General features: G+C 36.5%; 1 protein-coding gene across 1 annotated transcript in view; it reads right to left on the reverse strand.

Annotated features, from left to right (window-relative positions):
* CHD2 (chromodomain helicase DNA binding protein 2) overlaps nt 1-13,801 on the reverse strand; it is a 121,765-nt gene extending 107,964 nt beyond the window's left edge. The window contains exons 1-2 of the mRNA XM_063089056.1: nt 13,315-13,801; nt 12,832-12,964 (exon numbers count right to left, since the gene is read on the reverse strand). Coding sequence (XP_062945126.1) covers nt 12,832-12,893 — 62 coding nt within the window. The 5' untranslated portion in view covers nt 12,894-12,964; nt 13,315-13,801. The remainder of the gene's footprint in view (nt 1-12,831; nt 12,965-13,314) is intronic.
* Between the last annotated feature and the right edge of the window lie 2,283 nt (nt 13,802-16,084).

Raw genomic sequence — 16,084 nt, forward strand, 5'->3', positions numbered from 1 at the left:
AACTGATTTCATGGTGCACTTATATGTCAGACGTATGCAAAAATCTTCCTAATCCTTACAATAACCCCATAAAAAGACAAAGCCCAAGTCTGTGTATAAGATGTAACCCCACAGGCTGAATTATAGAGTTCACACTATCAACCTCTATGTGGTATCACTGTCCTTGTCAGACATAAATTCTTCAGATGAACAGATTATTAAACCAACCAAAGCTGAAGTAAAACTACTCCTTTTCAGTCACTTCTATGTGTCTTAAGAGTATGAAAAGGCAAAGATTAAGTCATAAATTTTTTTTGCTAAAGAATATTGGCTGTAGTTCCTGATAGAACTGAATTTTTAAGATCTCCTCCACTTCTAGTTCAAGTCCTACGATTCTGAACATAGGTTATATTATAAACAAGGTTAAAAGACAGGTAACACAGTGGGAAAAGAAATTTCAATGTATATATAACAAAAGATAACATATGAAGAATTACATATCAAAAATCCAGTAGAAAACTGGGCAAAGAAAATGGACATACAATTACAGAAAAGAAACTGAAATGGCCAATAAACTTACAAAAAGAAAATTAAACCTCACTGCTAATTTGTGTTACATTGTTTTACACTCATCTGCTTGCAGAAATTAAAGTCTGATAAAATTTAATGATGGGGAGAAGGTAAGGAAAATAATACACATATACCACACTGATTTCTTCTTTTTTTAGCAGCTGGCTGGTACAGGAATCCGAACCCTTGACCTTGGTGTTAACAACACCACTCTCCAACCAATAGAGCTAATGGGCCAGCTCCATATACCGCATTGAAAAAGTAAACAGAGCAAAGGCATTAAACAATAATCCTTATAATATGCATTTGAATCTTGCAATTCATCTGTGGGTATATAACCTAGGCAAATCAAACTTGTGCAGGAGGAGGCAAGTATAAAAATGTTCAGAGCTCCACTCATGAGATAAAAAATAATAATCTACATATCCACATATGAGAAAATAAAATGTGAACTATTTATACTATGCAATTAAATGGAGCAGTCATATTAGGTCAGAATTAGATTTATAAATATCAACACAATAATTTCAAACTACTAAATTTCAAAACAAAATATATTACATGAACCATGTACATTTTTTAAATGCCAACTTTTTATATGCCAAGTTCATGAAAGTGACAGTTTGGGAGAAGGGGTAAACAGCATTTTAGCTACGTCTTTTATAATTTAAAACTTTAACTGTATTCTTTGAACTTTTCTAAATTCTTAATTTCTCAAAAAGAAGGTATGTTTCTAACACTGCAGAACTGATCAGGCAGTTCTAAGGAGCAGACCTTTCCTAGGATTCAGCAGTTCTGCTGGAAATTACTTTAACACTTGTTAACACTATCCTCTTTCCAAGGTTAAATAAAATTTATGGGAAGCAACTGATTTGGACTAAGCTCCTTGCATTAGGCCCCAACAGACCAAACCAAAATGGAGTCACTCATGCTAAACTTCTAAGCTATTTATCTTACTTTCAAGGAGAGAGATGATAGCCAAATGCCCAAACAGGCCAATTTTAGCAAGCATGGTAAGGAAGTCCCCTCTGCTTTAACCCTTACAAAAAAAGTAACCTGAAGTAACCTGATGTTAATCTGCTCTTTTGTATCGTGTTGTTTCCTTATTCCTGCTCAAGCTACCCTAATAACCAACTGTTCTTCAATGCCCAATGGAGCTCCCTTCTATCTTTTATAGATGGGGTGCTGATTCATGAATCACTAATAAAATCCAATGAGATCTTTAAACTAAATGTGTTGAAATCTTGTCTTTTGACATTAGAAAAAAAGCACACATACAAGAAAAAGCACATACAAAATGCTGCTTAAATTTCACAGGATAAAAAAGGCTAAATCCCATCAGTACTTTACAGATAGAAAAAAATCCAGAGGTGGGGGGTGGGGAACTGCCTTTAATAAGTATGTGTCTAAAATTCTCAACTGGAGCCAGGCAACAGTCACCTTAGCTTTATCTCTGCTCCCCAATAACTAATTAAAATGAGTAGTCCGAAATATGTTATGAAGCACCAAACAACTGACACCCAGGCATATATCACATTAGGGAAAAATGAAGTATAGTCAGGAACGTGGATAAAGTATAAACTGGATAAACCATTTCACAAATACCTACCTACTAATCAGGATTTGGCAATCTATTACATACAAAGAACAAAGCAAGCTTTCTACTCAGGTAAAAAAACAACAGACTTTGTAAAAATCAACCATGAAAAAGAGAAAAGTACTCCCTAGAAGTCATCAACAAAGGTATAATTAACTATCTCAAGCAATGGTATTTACATCCATTTAGAACCCTAAAGATAAATGGACTAGTTTTGACCAGGAGTCCCTTTCAGCTCTTGAGTCTCTTTCCTTATTAGCTAAATCATAGGATATAAGTTAGATGCTGCTTTCAGCAACTCCATAGTTCAAAGGTTAAAAGGCCTAACTACCAACCCCATTCGTAGATGTGAAACTTATGCCCATAGTCATAGGAAGTAAAGAGTCCCTGGGATCAGATAAAGGTGAGGGGCCCCAACTTTCTTAGTAACAACTAATATTCACTGTGGCAAGCACTTTTCTAAGTGTTTTAGACCACAGTTTCTCAATTGTGGCATTATTGACATTTTGGGCTGGATAATTCGTTGTTGTGAGGAGCTGTCCTGTACACTACAGAATGTTTATTAGCAGCATCCATGACCTCTACCCACTAGATAGATAGATGCAGGTAACACCCCTGCCCCCAGTCAGAGGGGTTGGGGAATGCGGGTACAAAACTGCCCTAGTTGAAAACCACTGCCTTAGAAGTATTATTTTATTTAATTCTATCTTACAAGCACTACCCTTTACCTTTTTTTTTTTTTTTTTGGCAGCTGGCCAGTATGGGGATCTGAATCCTCAACCTTGGTGTTATAACACCCCTTGCTCTAACCAACTGAGTAACCAGCCAGCCCTACTCTTACTCTTATTTTAAACAATGAAGAAGGGCTGGCCCGTGGCTCACTTGGGAGAGTGTGGTGCTGATAACACCAAGGCCACGGGTTCGGATCCCTATAAAGGGATGGCCATTTGGCTCACTTGGGAGAGCATGGTGCTGACAACACCAAGTCAAGGGTCAAGATCCCCTTACCGGTCATCTTTAAAAAAAAAAAAAGATGAAGAAACAAAAAAAAGCAGAACAGAGACCTAAACCCTGTTCCACTGGCCCTTATTCCCAAACCTGCCTCAGTATAGTAATCACCTGAGATGTGAGGTCAACATGAAGATTCGTGGGCACAACCCCAGAGTGACTGAATTTTCAAACTTCCAAGCAAGAATCCTAGTATTATATAAAACAGGCAAACACCCCTGGTGATTCTCAGCAAGTAAATCTGAAGATTTAAATGCCTATAATAAAACTAAATTCAGAGGGTACAGACATTTTTTTAAAGCAAGGGACATAGACTACAAGAATTTGACCCATCACCCTCTTCCTTCAAAATTACAACTTACCAGCCCTATACTGTCTCTATTCAAATGTCAAACTGATATCTGAGTTGAAGACACATTAATCACTTAAGATTTTCAACACCCACCACATCAAGAACTATTTCCCCAGAGGGTATATTTATAGAACTGTTCCTGGCTATGCAACAGATGCACCCAGAGCTTCTGACAATTCCCCCAAGCTACCACATAACCCCTAAAATCCAATCAAGTATGGTGCCTGTTTTTTAAAATTCTCCAAGTGGTTCTTAAGCAAAACCTATCTGGGAACTAAGCTTAGAACAAAAAAACAGAAGCAAAGCACAAATTTTCATAAACTGTGTCCAAATCCAAAGTGCATGTGTGGCAATAGAAGTCAAACTACACAGGGGTAAAGTTCTTCTGAGGTTTCCAGTACCTCCCATCCACCCACCCACCTTTCATCATGTTTCTTAAATTATGGGCATCACTTCAGGAGCTACATTTTAACTTGAATCTTTTGATGTAAAATCATGGCCTTTTGAACAACATTGTGTTTCTGGCATCCATCACACCCACAATGCATTATGATTTTGAGCTTTTTGTTTCTTCAAAATGAAGTTTTTTAAAAGCAGAGAACAGAATTATTCAAGATTTTTACTATTTTTCCCCAGTCTCCTATAGAGTTTCCTCTTACCCAACAAATTTGACAGCAACTTTTCACAAGATGCTTAAGTGATCCTAGAGCCAAACTGCCAGTGTTTGAATCCCAATTCTACTACTAACTGGCCCTTGTGCCTCAATTTTCCAATCTACAATATAGGGATGTAATCATAACTGCTTCACACAGTGGTGAGGATTACACAAATTAACCCATATAAAGGACTTAGAACAAGGTCCAGGCTTCACAATAGGCACTATAAATGCCACCAATTATTACTGAGTCTTCCCGAAGTATTTAACTTAGTTTTCATTGAAATAATCTCTCACAATCATTTCAACTACTGATTTAACATTTAATTAAAATGCAAAATTACAAGTACAACCAGCATAAACAAACTCAGAGAGGTATCTACTAATCCTTCCTAAGCATACAAATCAACTGAAGGAACAGAAAGGCACAGGTGTCAAAGAGCTCAGCAGGACCTAGGACCACCCACAGGCCTTCAAAGGAATAGAACTCTGATAGTTATTTGAGAAGGTGTTTAACTTTAAGGGGGTTACTAATTCTGCTATACTTACCCTCACATTAAATTTTAAAAAATAAAATATATCCCTAATAGAAGATTACCAAGTATCAGGCACCACCAGACTAAGAAATAACCCATACAAATGAGATACCCTGAGGTTTATTATCACATTCTATTCACTTATTTTTTCCTAATGAAGGTTACAATTCAAAACCCACCAACGAATGAAAACCACCCCTCTAAATAACTGCTTCACAATATGTCCATGTCCACTACTGCAGCCCTTGGTTTTACGTGGTTACCTTTTATAAGCTAGCAGGAAAGGGAGTTCAGAATGCAGGGTAACTGCATTCAAAGCAAATAATTCTAGAATCTAAGATTTGGAAGTATCTGAAGGGTATAAGAAGAATACACTAAAAAAGAGAAACTACAGAACTTAAAGCACTAGAGGACACAGCAGAAACTCAGAAATCTTGAAGTGAAAATCAGCATATACATTTTAAAGGTATGCTTAGAGCTGGATGTGGCATAATATTTTATACAGAAACCCCTCCTCTTCCATCACAAGCTTACTAACCTCCTTTCTCAGCACCCTATCTTACCTTTGCTTCCATAGCTACAAACTCAAGCTGCTATTAAAATTGGCCTAAAAAGGGAATGAAAAAAAATGGGACAGGCAATAGAAAGATCAAAGGTTATTAGAAAAGAATATAAGAACAAGTGCTCCATTAGAAGATTTGAAACACGTGGAGACACTTGAAGTTGCATATGCTTACAACATATGGAAACACATGCAAATTTGAAACACATAAAGAGCTTTTAAAAATTAAATTCTGGGGATAAGAGCTGGACAGTGGCATCTGAGAAGCTCTTCAAGGTCTGAAATAGGAACAAAAAACAGAATTCAACTAACCCATAACCCAAAAAAAAAAAAAGGAAATGGAAGTAGAGAGAGGCTATAGTTCCAATAGCATAATGCCTAACCTGCAGTTTACTAAGTCAAATACATAATGCTATGGTGAAGACTGATTACTAAAAGCAAGCTACTGCTGTTTGTAAACAGTATTGCTGTTACATTTATATCCAAGCAGCACTGCACCACAATATTCACTATTCACTCTTGTACTCCAAGAGCTTGAGAGAGGAAATGAGGCAGAGAGTAAACCAAGGCAGGAAATGAGGCAGAGAGTAAACCCAGTCAAGAGAGGGAAAAAAGGTATCTACTCAGAGTGACTGCCAGTAGCAGGGCTGTGACTCACACAAGAAGCTGTTGTAGTCCAGGAAGAATCATATGCTTCCTCAAAAGACTGGCTCTTCTCAGAAAAAGATTCTAGGAGAGGATTAACCATAAAACACACCCAAGGTTTCAACTAACTAAAAGGGGATTTGCCTCCTAAAATCATTTTCACAAATCTCTTCCCTAACTGACTAACAAGCTCTCATTGTAGGCCAGGACAACCTGGCTCCTGAAGACAGACTTAGAAAGTACAGGAAGGCGGGGGGGTAAAATGAAGCAACAAGAATAAAATAATATAACCAATAGCTTACATTTATTGAGTACTTTCAATGTGACAGGCTCTTTGCTAAGCACTTTACAGGCATTACGTTATTTAATCTTCATGACACAATGAAGATTACCATTATTAACGTTTTAAAAATGAGAAAACTGCAAGTCCAACAATGAGTACTTCACTGACCTAAACTGGGAACAAAACTTTTCAGTACTAAAGTAAACACTGAACTGGTACCTATTATGTACATAGCTCTTGACAGGCATGGAGGTAATCAATGACAAAATGGCTCACTATAATTAAATCCAAACTATGAGGGTACTTCAAAAAGATGATGGAAAGGGCCGACCCCGTGGCTCACTCGGGAGAGTGTGGCGCTGGGAGTGCAGCAGTGCTGGGAGCGCCAAGGCCGCGAGTTCGGATCCTATATAGGGATGGCCGGTGAGCTCACTGGCTGAGCGCGGAGTGGGCGACACCAACCCAAGGGTTGCGATCCCCTTACCAGTCACAAAAAAAATACAAAAAAAAAAAAAAAAAAAGATGATGGAAAGATTCACATTCTTTTTATCCTATTTTTCTAAGAACTTTTTGAAGTACCCTTGTATAAAATCAAGACTATCCTTAGAATGTTATCTTAGTCAGTACCCTTTAACAACATTCTCTCCCTCAAGATCAAAGTGATCACATTTCCCAAACTATAAGAACTCCAGAAAAGGGAATTGAAATACTTTTCATATGAAATACAGACCAGAAGATGTTGAAAAACCAAAAGTAACCAGTAACCAAACATGTTAACAGTGAAATAATAAATTGGAACTGTTTCAGAAAATGTAGCATAAACGGCTTCCATACACCTATGTTCTTCCTCACTTACTTCACAAAGAAAAGCCCTGTCCCCCACTTCATCATCTGGGCTCAAACATATAAAGGTCTCTGCCCCAGACTTCTCTTACTTAAAGTTTAGATTGATTAGGGGAAAACGTCAAAACACATACAAGCACAGTGTTCCAGCACTGTGCTGAATTAGTAATTACAAAATAAAAATATAATAGGCCCTGGGCATTTGATGATTGTCAACTTTTGGTATTCTGGCTTTACACTAACAGCCCTAAAATTCCAAAATAATAGTAATTGGCAACTCTGCAGAGGTATAAATTTGAACTCAATGCCCAGTCAAGCTGGAATGCAGGAGGGCAATTACTCAGCTAGAATGACAAGCACCCAGACTAAGCAAGCCAAACAAGTTATTTTTATCTGTATACGAAATAACTGTTCAGTGATATTTTTTTAAAAAAAAAACAGTTTCTTTGTTAAAGTGACATTCTTTCAAGGAAGCCAACTGAGTTCTAAGGTTGTCAGGAAAAAGCTGAAAACTAAAAGATCTTTTCTTTTTTCTGTATTTCTTTTTTCTTTTTTACACTATCTTGAAAAAACATAGCTCATAGCCAGAAAAACAAAATTTATTGGATGTCACATACAGCAGTTACTCCATTTTTATGCCAGTAACAAGTTTACCAAATGTTATGCAAGAAATGATGAGTTTGGAAATCCCAGGTAGTCTCTGGAGGTATCTCTCACTCAACTGTCCGGAGTTTGCTGTATTGAGGGTTGCAGGTGGGGGTAAACCAATTATAAAATTTGTGAGTTTCAGGTAAAATTAAATTTCCAGATACACTCAAACAATATCTTGCTACAACATTCACAACTGAAACTTCCTATCAAATACTGTTTGCCCACCTTCCTCTGTTGACTTAATCTTTTCAGAAGGTGCTAATTGCCAGAGTCAAATACCAATTGGAAACTGTAGGTTTTAATTACCAACAGTTCATTAATTGTTATATTGTGATATAAATTTCAACTCACGTAGTAATGATATAATGATACCTATTTGGACTAAAACATCTTCAATAGAGTAGAACAGTTTATGTCCCCTTGAACCTAAATAACTGCAATGTTGACTACTTATACTTAATTCTATCCCACTTTTAGGAATTTTAGGGCATTTAGCAAACACTAAAATTTTAATACAACTAACTAGCATTTAATCTCAATACACAGAAAGGGAGTTAGATTTACTTTTCTTGTGCTAGATACAGTTTAAGAACTTGGAAACTACAGCTAATGATCATCAAGTTCTACCAGTATTTAAGTCTCTAAGGATGTTAAATAATTTATACACAACAAAACATCTGAGCATCTAATTTTAAAAATCACTTGCAAAAGCTTTGACAAACACCTCTATGTAACAAATTGAAAACCCAGTTTTAGCTGGTTTCCATAAACTATCCAAAGAATTCTTCCCAAAGAACGTAGACTAGGAGAACCTACAACACCCACTATGACAGTGAATTTATCTTACACGAACTTTATTCAGAAATTTGAGATACGTTCAAATAAACATAAACTCAAGAGGTTCACGTTCCTTTTGAAGTAACATATTTCATGCAACAACTCTAAACCTATGGCCTACTACAAGACAGCCTACTCATTTGTTACTGCAAAAAATATCGAGTAAGGAAAAAAAAGATTTTAAAAAAAAAGGTTTTGGTCAGTGTACAGTGGAGGAATCCACTAATATAGCCTTTTTCTCATGCTTAAATTCATTACTTGTGACCGAATTGTGAACTCGTTGCTGGTAAACTATGTTTTTAACTTGCAAAAGTTTCCCAAAAAAGGCAGACCATGAGAACGTATACAGCAATTTAATAGGATTACCAGGACGAAATTATAATTCCCAGAATGGAGGGTCTTAGAAGGTACTTCCCAGGATTTGCCAAGTGGTTCCGCTATCGGACCAGCTCTTAGAGTTACTATTCCTTGGCAAGATCTATGAAAGCCTAAGAGTTGTTTTCTGACGCTTGTTTGCATAATAATGCTTGCCAAATGCTGTATTTTGCCATTTTTTCAAATTGGTTATTAAACAAGTGAAAACTCCTCTGTTCTACTTAACTATCCCACTGTGAATCTTAAATATAAACCACTTAGCACATACTGACCTGAGTTTTTCTCCGTAACATGCCAATTGAGAAAATGTGTGGTACCAAGTAAAAACACACGGGGGCAAGTTGAAGTAATCGACTCTTTGCTTATGAGCCATGTACTAAACGGCTGTAACACCCGTTAAGACGTTACAATTAAAATAAAAATATCCCTTTCTGGCGCTGAAACGGTTTGGGTCAATGGTAATAAAATTAAACACAAATTTCCTCACATGAGGGAAAAAACCCAAAAACCCGTTAGCGTAAGACAAGGGAAAGTGAAAATTGAAAAAAGTGGCAAGATTTCTATGTGAAGATTTCCGATTAATCTCTTTTTTCTCCAAAAGTAGAAACCGCTTATGAAAGATGAAAACCGTCCCCGAGAACGGGCAAAGAAACACATAGGGTGTGGACGACTACAGGCAAGGGCGGAGGAGACTGCCAGGGGCAGAGTGGGTCAGGAAAGCAGCCACCCACCGGAAAGTCCCAACGAGAGTTCCCCTCCTTTTCCCCTCCCCCCAAGTCAGTCGGCTCGCTGAGCCAAGGGGAGAAGAAAGCACCCGATGCCCCGAACGCAGCCCGACGTCACCGCGTTCTCTCCTCCCCACGGCAAGCCGACTGACGTCACAGGGCGGAGCCTACCGAGGACGCACCGTTGACCCCGCTGTTACCAGGCGCACCCACAGCCAATCAGCACCCGGCGCCGGCGCTGACGGCCTTTGAACTCCGCACGGCAACTTCCTGCTGTTTGGCGAGTACACAGTGCAATGCAGTATGTCTGTCAGCGCTGCGGCACAAAGGAACAGCCATTTTGTGACTGAGCTGGACCCGCACCAAGATGCCAGGGGCTCACAGAGCTGCTGCCTGCGCTAACTATCGTTCTCCCCTTTATTTCAGCACTACAGCACCAAAGAGAAGCACAGAAAGGGAAGGTTTTGGTATTTCGGGTTTCGATTCATTTATTTTCAGTCTTCACAAAATTCCCGATTTTTAAAGTATTATCAGCGTCATAAAATGGCTGCCACTGCCTGTTCCAGTCCACAAACAACTGCATTATGCCATTTCTAATCATCCCCAGCCGTTTAAAATAACTGCTAAAAGGCTGATGAAAAGCGTAAAATTTTAACTGCACCTCAGGTTTTCAAAAGAAATCTGTCTCAAAGGCAGATGATTTGGAGATAAATTTAATAAACTGTTTCAGTTCTTAAACTGTAAACGTAACATCCTAGAATACACGTAACTAACTGCACAGTTGCATCCACATTTCCTTCTCTCTTGTTTCTATTCTTTGATATTACTGAGGTTATCCCCAAGCTGCAAAATTAGATAAAGTGTGTGGTATGTTTTAGGTCCGTCACTAAAACTTTGTTATAAATATTTAGAAATTTTACAAATACCAAATGTTTAAAATCACATTTCTGAAAGTGAATTTTTAGTCTTCTGAAATCCTGATATACAAAGTATAACATATTAAGACTTCAAAAGAATACAGGAATACAAACAATCACTATTAAATATTGCGGGAAACATCAGGTTTACCTCAACTTGCACTCCACATCCTAAAGTTAATTCTCAGACCAAACTTTACTTGACCTGCAAACTCCTTCTTCATCCTGTGGCTCAGGCTGCAAAGGTGATTTTTTTTGTAGTATTCCCTAAACTCTACACTTTGTGCCATAAATACTTGTCCTTACAGAGAAACTCTGATGGCATAAGAAACCAAGTACTAGTTACATGGGCAGTCCCATATTTCACCTCACTAAAAGTAACAATCTATACATTAAAACACCACTAACATCCTTTAGGCTTTATGACTTTAAAAGGAAGTGATGTCATAATTATGTACATATATTAAGGAACACAATTTAGGGTAACAGTAATTTAAAAGTAACTCCATTCTCTCTTCAAGGAGTCTCTCAAATATTTCTGGACACTCATCAGGTATATGATTCGAAGTGCACTTGACAAAATGCATTTAAAAGTACAGTACATACTTCTTGTTCAGCTGTAACCCCACTACCAGCAGGCAAATGTGTGACATCTTCCACATAGTCTTCCAGGTGAGGGTAAAAATATTAAAAAATAGAAACACTGCTTGATTTTTAAATTAGAAAGCATAATCTGATCAGTGATGTTAACCACAAACCTTGCATAAGAAAGCCAATACCCATGTGAGACTATGCAAATGATATGCTCAAGGGAATAACAATTTTAGTAATGAATCTTTAATAATTTGTCCAATATACCTGGGGTTTCCTACTTCTTCAAATTGTTACTGTCCAGAAAAATCAGTTTAGGATTAGAAGTTTTCTGCCCTAAATATAACCCAGTAATTACATGGGCAATTCAATTCAAAAGACAGCAATCCAAACTGTGTGACAACTCAATTTGCAAAAGAATTTGGAAACGTATTTTTTAAAGCAAGGCTCAAAATATTTTTAGTCTAATAAAACAAACAGAATTCAACGTTTTTAATAAACCATGTTCAAAACTTCCAAATTCACTAGCCTAATAAAAAATATTATTCATAGAAAATTTTAAAAGTAAAAGCAAAATTTGGGAGAAAAAGCACAAAACCAATCACATCCTTGTTAACTGCATGATTGAAAATTTATAACATGGCAATTCATAAAAACACATCAAGAAATGCATTCAAATATACCTTTAGAAATTAATGTACAGAGATCATACAACAAAAACATCTTACAGACTTTATTAGTCACTAGTAAGGTACTCCAAGGAATGTGAAACAAATCATGATTTGAACAGTACATTTGTAAGCTTCAGAAGATAAAGCATTCCAGATGACTCTGTCGAAATAAATCAATAAATTTAAAGCAGCTACAACTAAAATGTGTTGATAAAATACTACTCTACCAACCAGGAAGCACTGCCTTAATGTTAAGCACATAAATGCAAACCTTAAAATATTTTAAATGTAAAATATACAATTATAAAAATAACAAAAACAAACACAAAACAGAAGTACATTAACAGTATCCCAGGATTTCTGTGATCACAGGTTTCATTTCACAAATGCAGGACTGCAACCATCAAGTTAAGGTTTTGATAAGTACTATCAAAATCTCCTAAAATGTCAAGTGTATCAAAAGAAATATAGAGTCAAGTAAAAATATAAACTGAGAGATATCAGTCAAAGGGTCCTTTTTGCGATTTCATTTTTAAATGTACATTTTTTCATTCATATAACTTTCTCAAATGTCTATTTACTATAATTTACTACTACAAGGCTTCTCTATGGCCCTCAGTTACAAGTTTGGATATCCTAGATTCTTCAAAGAAAAAATTTGCCTTGTATGTAAAATGGTGCAATGCAGCAATGGCTAAACCGACAAGGTCATTTTTCTGCAGCACAAAAACCTAAAAACTGAAATTTACTGACAGAAAAACTGTAGTTTACAGGAAAGGCCCCTTTGAATAAAGGTACCTTACCTTTTGACTGCTGTAAGAGGCCTTAAGTCACAACTCAACTTTCATATATTGCTACCAAAAAATTAGGGTGTGGCATATTAGCAATCTCAAGGTCACGCTTTTAAAAACGAATCCAAATTAGAAAAATGCTTATAATAAAACAGACAGAAATCTATGTCTGTCAAGGTAAACAATTGTAAGTTGAGGTTTCCCCAAAAAAAGACAAAAAGGAAGAAAGTTGATAGCTCATACCTCGATGCATTGCTGTGTAGCGAACTGTCCTCCTCTTGGCTTTTGTCCTTATTTCTCATCATCTTTTAATTCTTAAATGTTAAGGGGGAGGGGGAATCTGTGTTTGCTTTGAAGTCCTGTGCCCAGGTATTTACTGTCAAAAGTTGAAAGAAAGGTAAGGTCCCGACTTCTATTGATGGTTTTTATTATCAGGAACAAAGTCCTGACGATGTTAACGATATTGTTATAATACATCAACGGTAAGCACCAAAAAAAACCAAAACAATTCTGTTTCTTCCTTTAAAAAAAACAAAACAAAACAGGATAAACCGAACAGTGGAAGCATCACTATCAATAAGGAAAGTTTCTCAAAGTAACACACTGGATACAAATAACAATCTCTGTATCTTATTGCGTCATCCAGGAATTTCTCATATTTACAGAAAATAAAGCAAACTTTAACATATAAGCCTTTAAAATTATCACTAATGATCGTGAACTTACCTGATCCATGTAGTATGTCCAAAGCAAGAGTCCTATCTAGTAGTAGAAAAATATCAGTTCCCAAATAATTAAAAATAAAGGCAAAATCCTCCGTTAAAAAACGAAAATTAAATAAAATAATCCTCAAATATGTTAACTGGTCAAAAAAATAAAGCAATAATTAATACTAAATCAGGTCCGGAAGAAAAAAAACCTCATTAGGAAAGCGCACAAAAATGGAGGTGCGCCATGGCTTCTAAGCTGGAAAAAACAACGACCTGGGCTCTCAGTACGGCTGCTTCTTTCCAACAAGGCACGAAAAGAAAGCTCCTAAAAGCTGCTTTTCTCCCTAAAAAAGGTTCGAACCAACCCCAGTAGGTCACTAAGAGAGGCAGGGGGCTGCGGGGGCCCCCTGAGGCTGCCCGAAAGTTAGGGAAAGTTGCGTAAAGTGAGGCGAAGGCAGGGAGCAGAGCGCGCTCTCTCTAAGGCACAGCCGCCATCTAGAGCCTCCTTCCCAGCTCTGAGAGCTCTGCCTTTGATTGACACTCTCTACATTTACCCCACAACTCAGGTGATGTACCATAGACCCACCCCTTCATCTCCACCAAAAAAAAAAAAAAAAAAGATCCTCCATCCCAGGGAGCCTAAGGACCCCCACCCCCACACCTCCCTACCCTTCCAGACCACCCCATCAGGGGAGGGGGGAAGGGCTTCTTAACCCCCTCTGGCTCAAACACCCTTTTTAAGCCAGAGAGAAATGTAATTTGTTCCTTTTGTCTAAAGATCTGCTAAATATTTCAGTCCTTGAGCTAAAATAACTTCCTCCCTGGACAGGAAGTGGTGTTTTATCAAGCCATTTTGAAAGAGGGATAATTCTTAGAGAACCTAAAGCTCAGTTTAAATACTAATCTTTTTTAAAAATTAACCCCCCATGGGTAAAATGGTTCCTAAATAGAAGCAAGACCTCAATTTCATAAATTAAATTCAAGTCTTGCCTTCTTTATGATGTCTAAAAATCACATAAAGACTATGTTTAAGGGGGAATTTACCATCCCAACTGGAAGAAAGGGGTAATTTTTACAACTCAAGAGCGCCTCCCTAGTGTTCAGTTACACTAGAGCAAAAGTTAATAAAACGAGTTTTTATTCAAGAATCTCAATTTTTCTTTATACTTTCACATAATTCTTTAACCCATTATATATAACCTTGGAAACTTTACCCCCCAAAAAACTTCTCATAACCATAACATATTTACTTCCTACAATGATTCAGGCAAAACAAAGTTCTTCTAATTCAAGAGTATGGAGCAACCATGGTCACCTTTAAATCAGAAACCCAAGAAACTCCAACTCCAGACCAACAGAACACACATATCCCAAACCTTCCCTTATATTTCACATCAAATTCTAAGTATACATCCACTTCAACAATGGTAAATTATTAATAGGTCAAATCTGATGGCAAATTATCAAAGTAATGCCACTGTGAAAATTCTCCTAACTATCAAAACCATGAGATCTATAGAAACAAGTTACTAATGCCAAAAACAATTATTCAGTATCTTCACCAAGCAAGCACCTAGGCATACAAGTAAACATAACAGCACTCCCCCAAAAATCCAATCAATATTCCTTATTCAACATTATAATCTGCCAGAAACACGTTCTTCTCTGAGAAAGAAATCCATTTCAGATCTACACTCAACAAAAGCAACAATGTAGAATCTAGGTAAATATAAAACCCATAATTAATACTGTTTCAATTCCATACTTTCTACATAAAGTCAACTTACATACCAAAATCAAAATCCAAAATTCCACTTTTGAATGAATACAAAGACCAACCACCTCAAATCAGTCAATGAAAACAAATATTGCACATGTATTGATCATGGATGTGTATGCTATGATATAGGATAGTAATCACACACACAGTATGATTAAATACTTCCAACAAAAAAAACTTAACTTGAACTATTCCTTGTTCAATGTGTAACAGGAAAATATAATGAAAGAATGAATTTGGTTTACCAAAATAAAGCCTACCACCTTTTTAACAGTGACTGAAACTGGTATTAGATGATTAGCAATACATGAAAACCTAGCATTTGAAATTCAGACATAAGTAATCTGTGCCATGGTGTGATTTCATTTATTCTAAATTCCCAATTGTACAGAATAAGTAAAACAGAAGATATATATCCTACTTCAAATTTACGTAAAATGTACTATACACATTATTGCCGCAAAAGTTTAAGTTTTGTGAATACCCTAAAGACACTTCCCTATAAATCCAACACTTCTTCCTCTAATATTAAGACAATAGGAGAAATCAGTTTAAGTTTGCATATGAATATTCTATTGCTAGATGTTTTATTTATAATATTAAAAGGCATTAAGTAAAAGGCACCATTTCCATCAACATAAAATAATTCAGAGAAATTCTGTAATTCATGCTGAGTTTAGAGACAACAAGTATTTGTTTTAAAACTTCATTAGAATCTCATGATTAAGTTTGTTTTGCAGGGTGTTTCAAGAAAGCACAAACAACATAGCATTTCAACCAAATGACCATCTCAAAGCACAGATAAATTTCCACAACTTTGTGAAAAAAAGATAAACTTAACCAAGTTAAAACATTTTCTAGCATACCATTTCCATTTTACCAGCTTTATTCAGTACACTTTACCGCTGGGCAACTGTAAAGGTCAAAGTGTTATTAAGGCAATAACTAAACATTTAATAAAAGTTGCATTTTTTAAAAAAAAGCCCAAACTGAGATATTTTAAAGT

Source organism: Cynocephalus volans, chromosome 3, assembly GCF_027409185.1.
Source record: "Cynocephalus volans isolate mCynVol1 chromosome 3, mCynVol1.pri, whole genome shotgun sequence".
Taxonomy (NCBI): domain Eukaryota; kingdom Metazoa; phylum Chordata; class Mammalia; order Dermoptera; family Cynocephalidae; genus Cynocephalus; species Cynocephalus volans.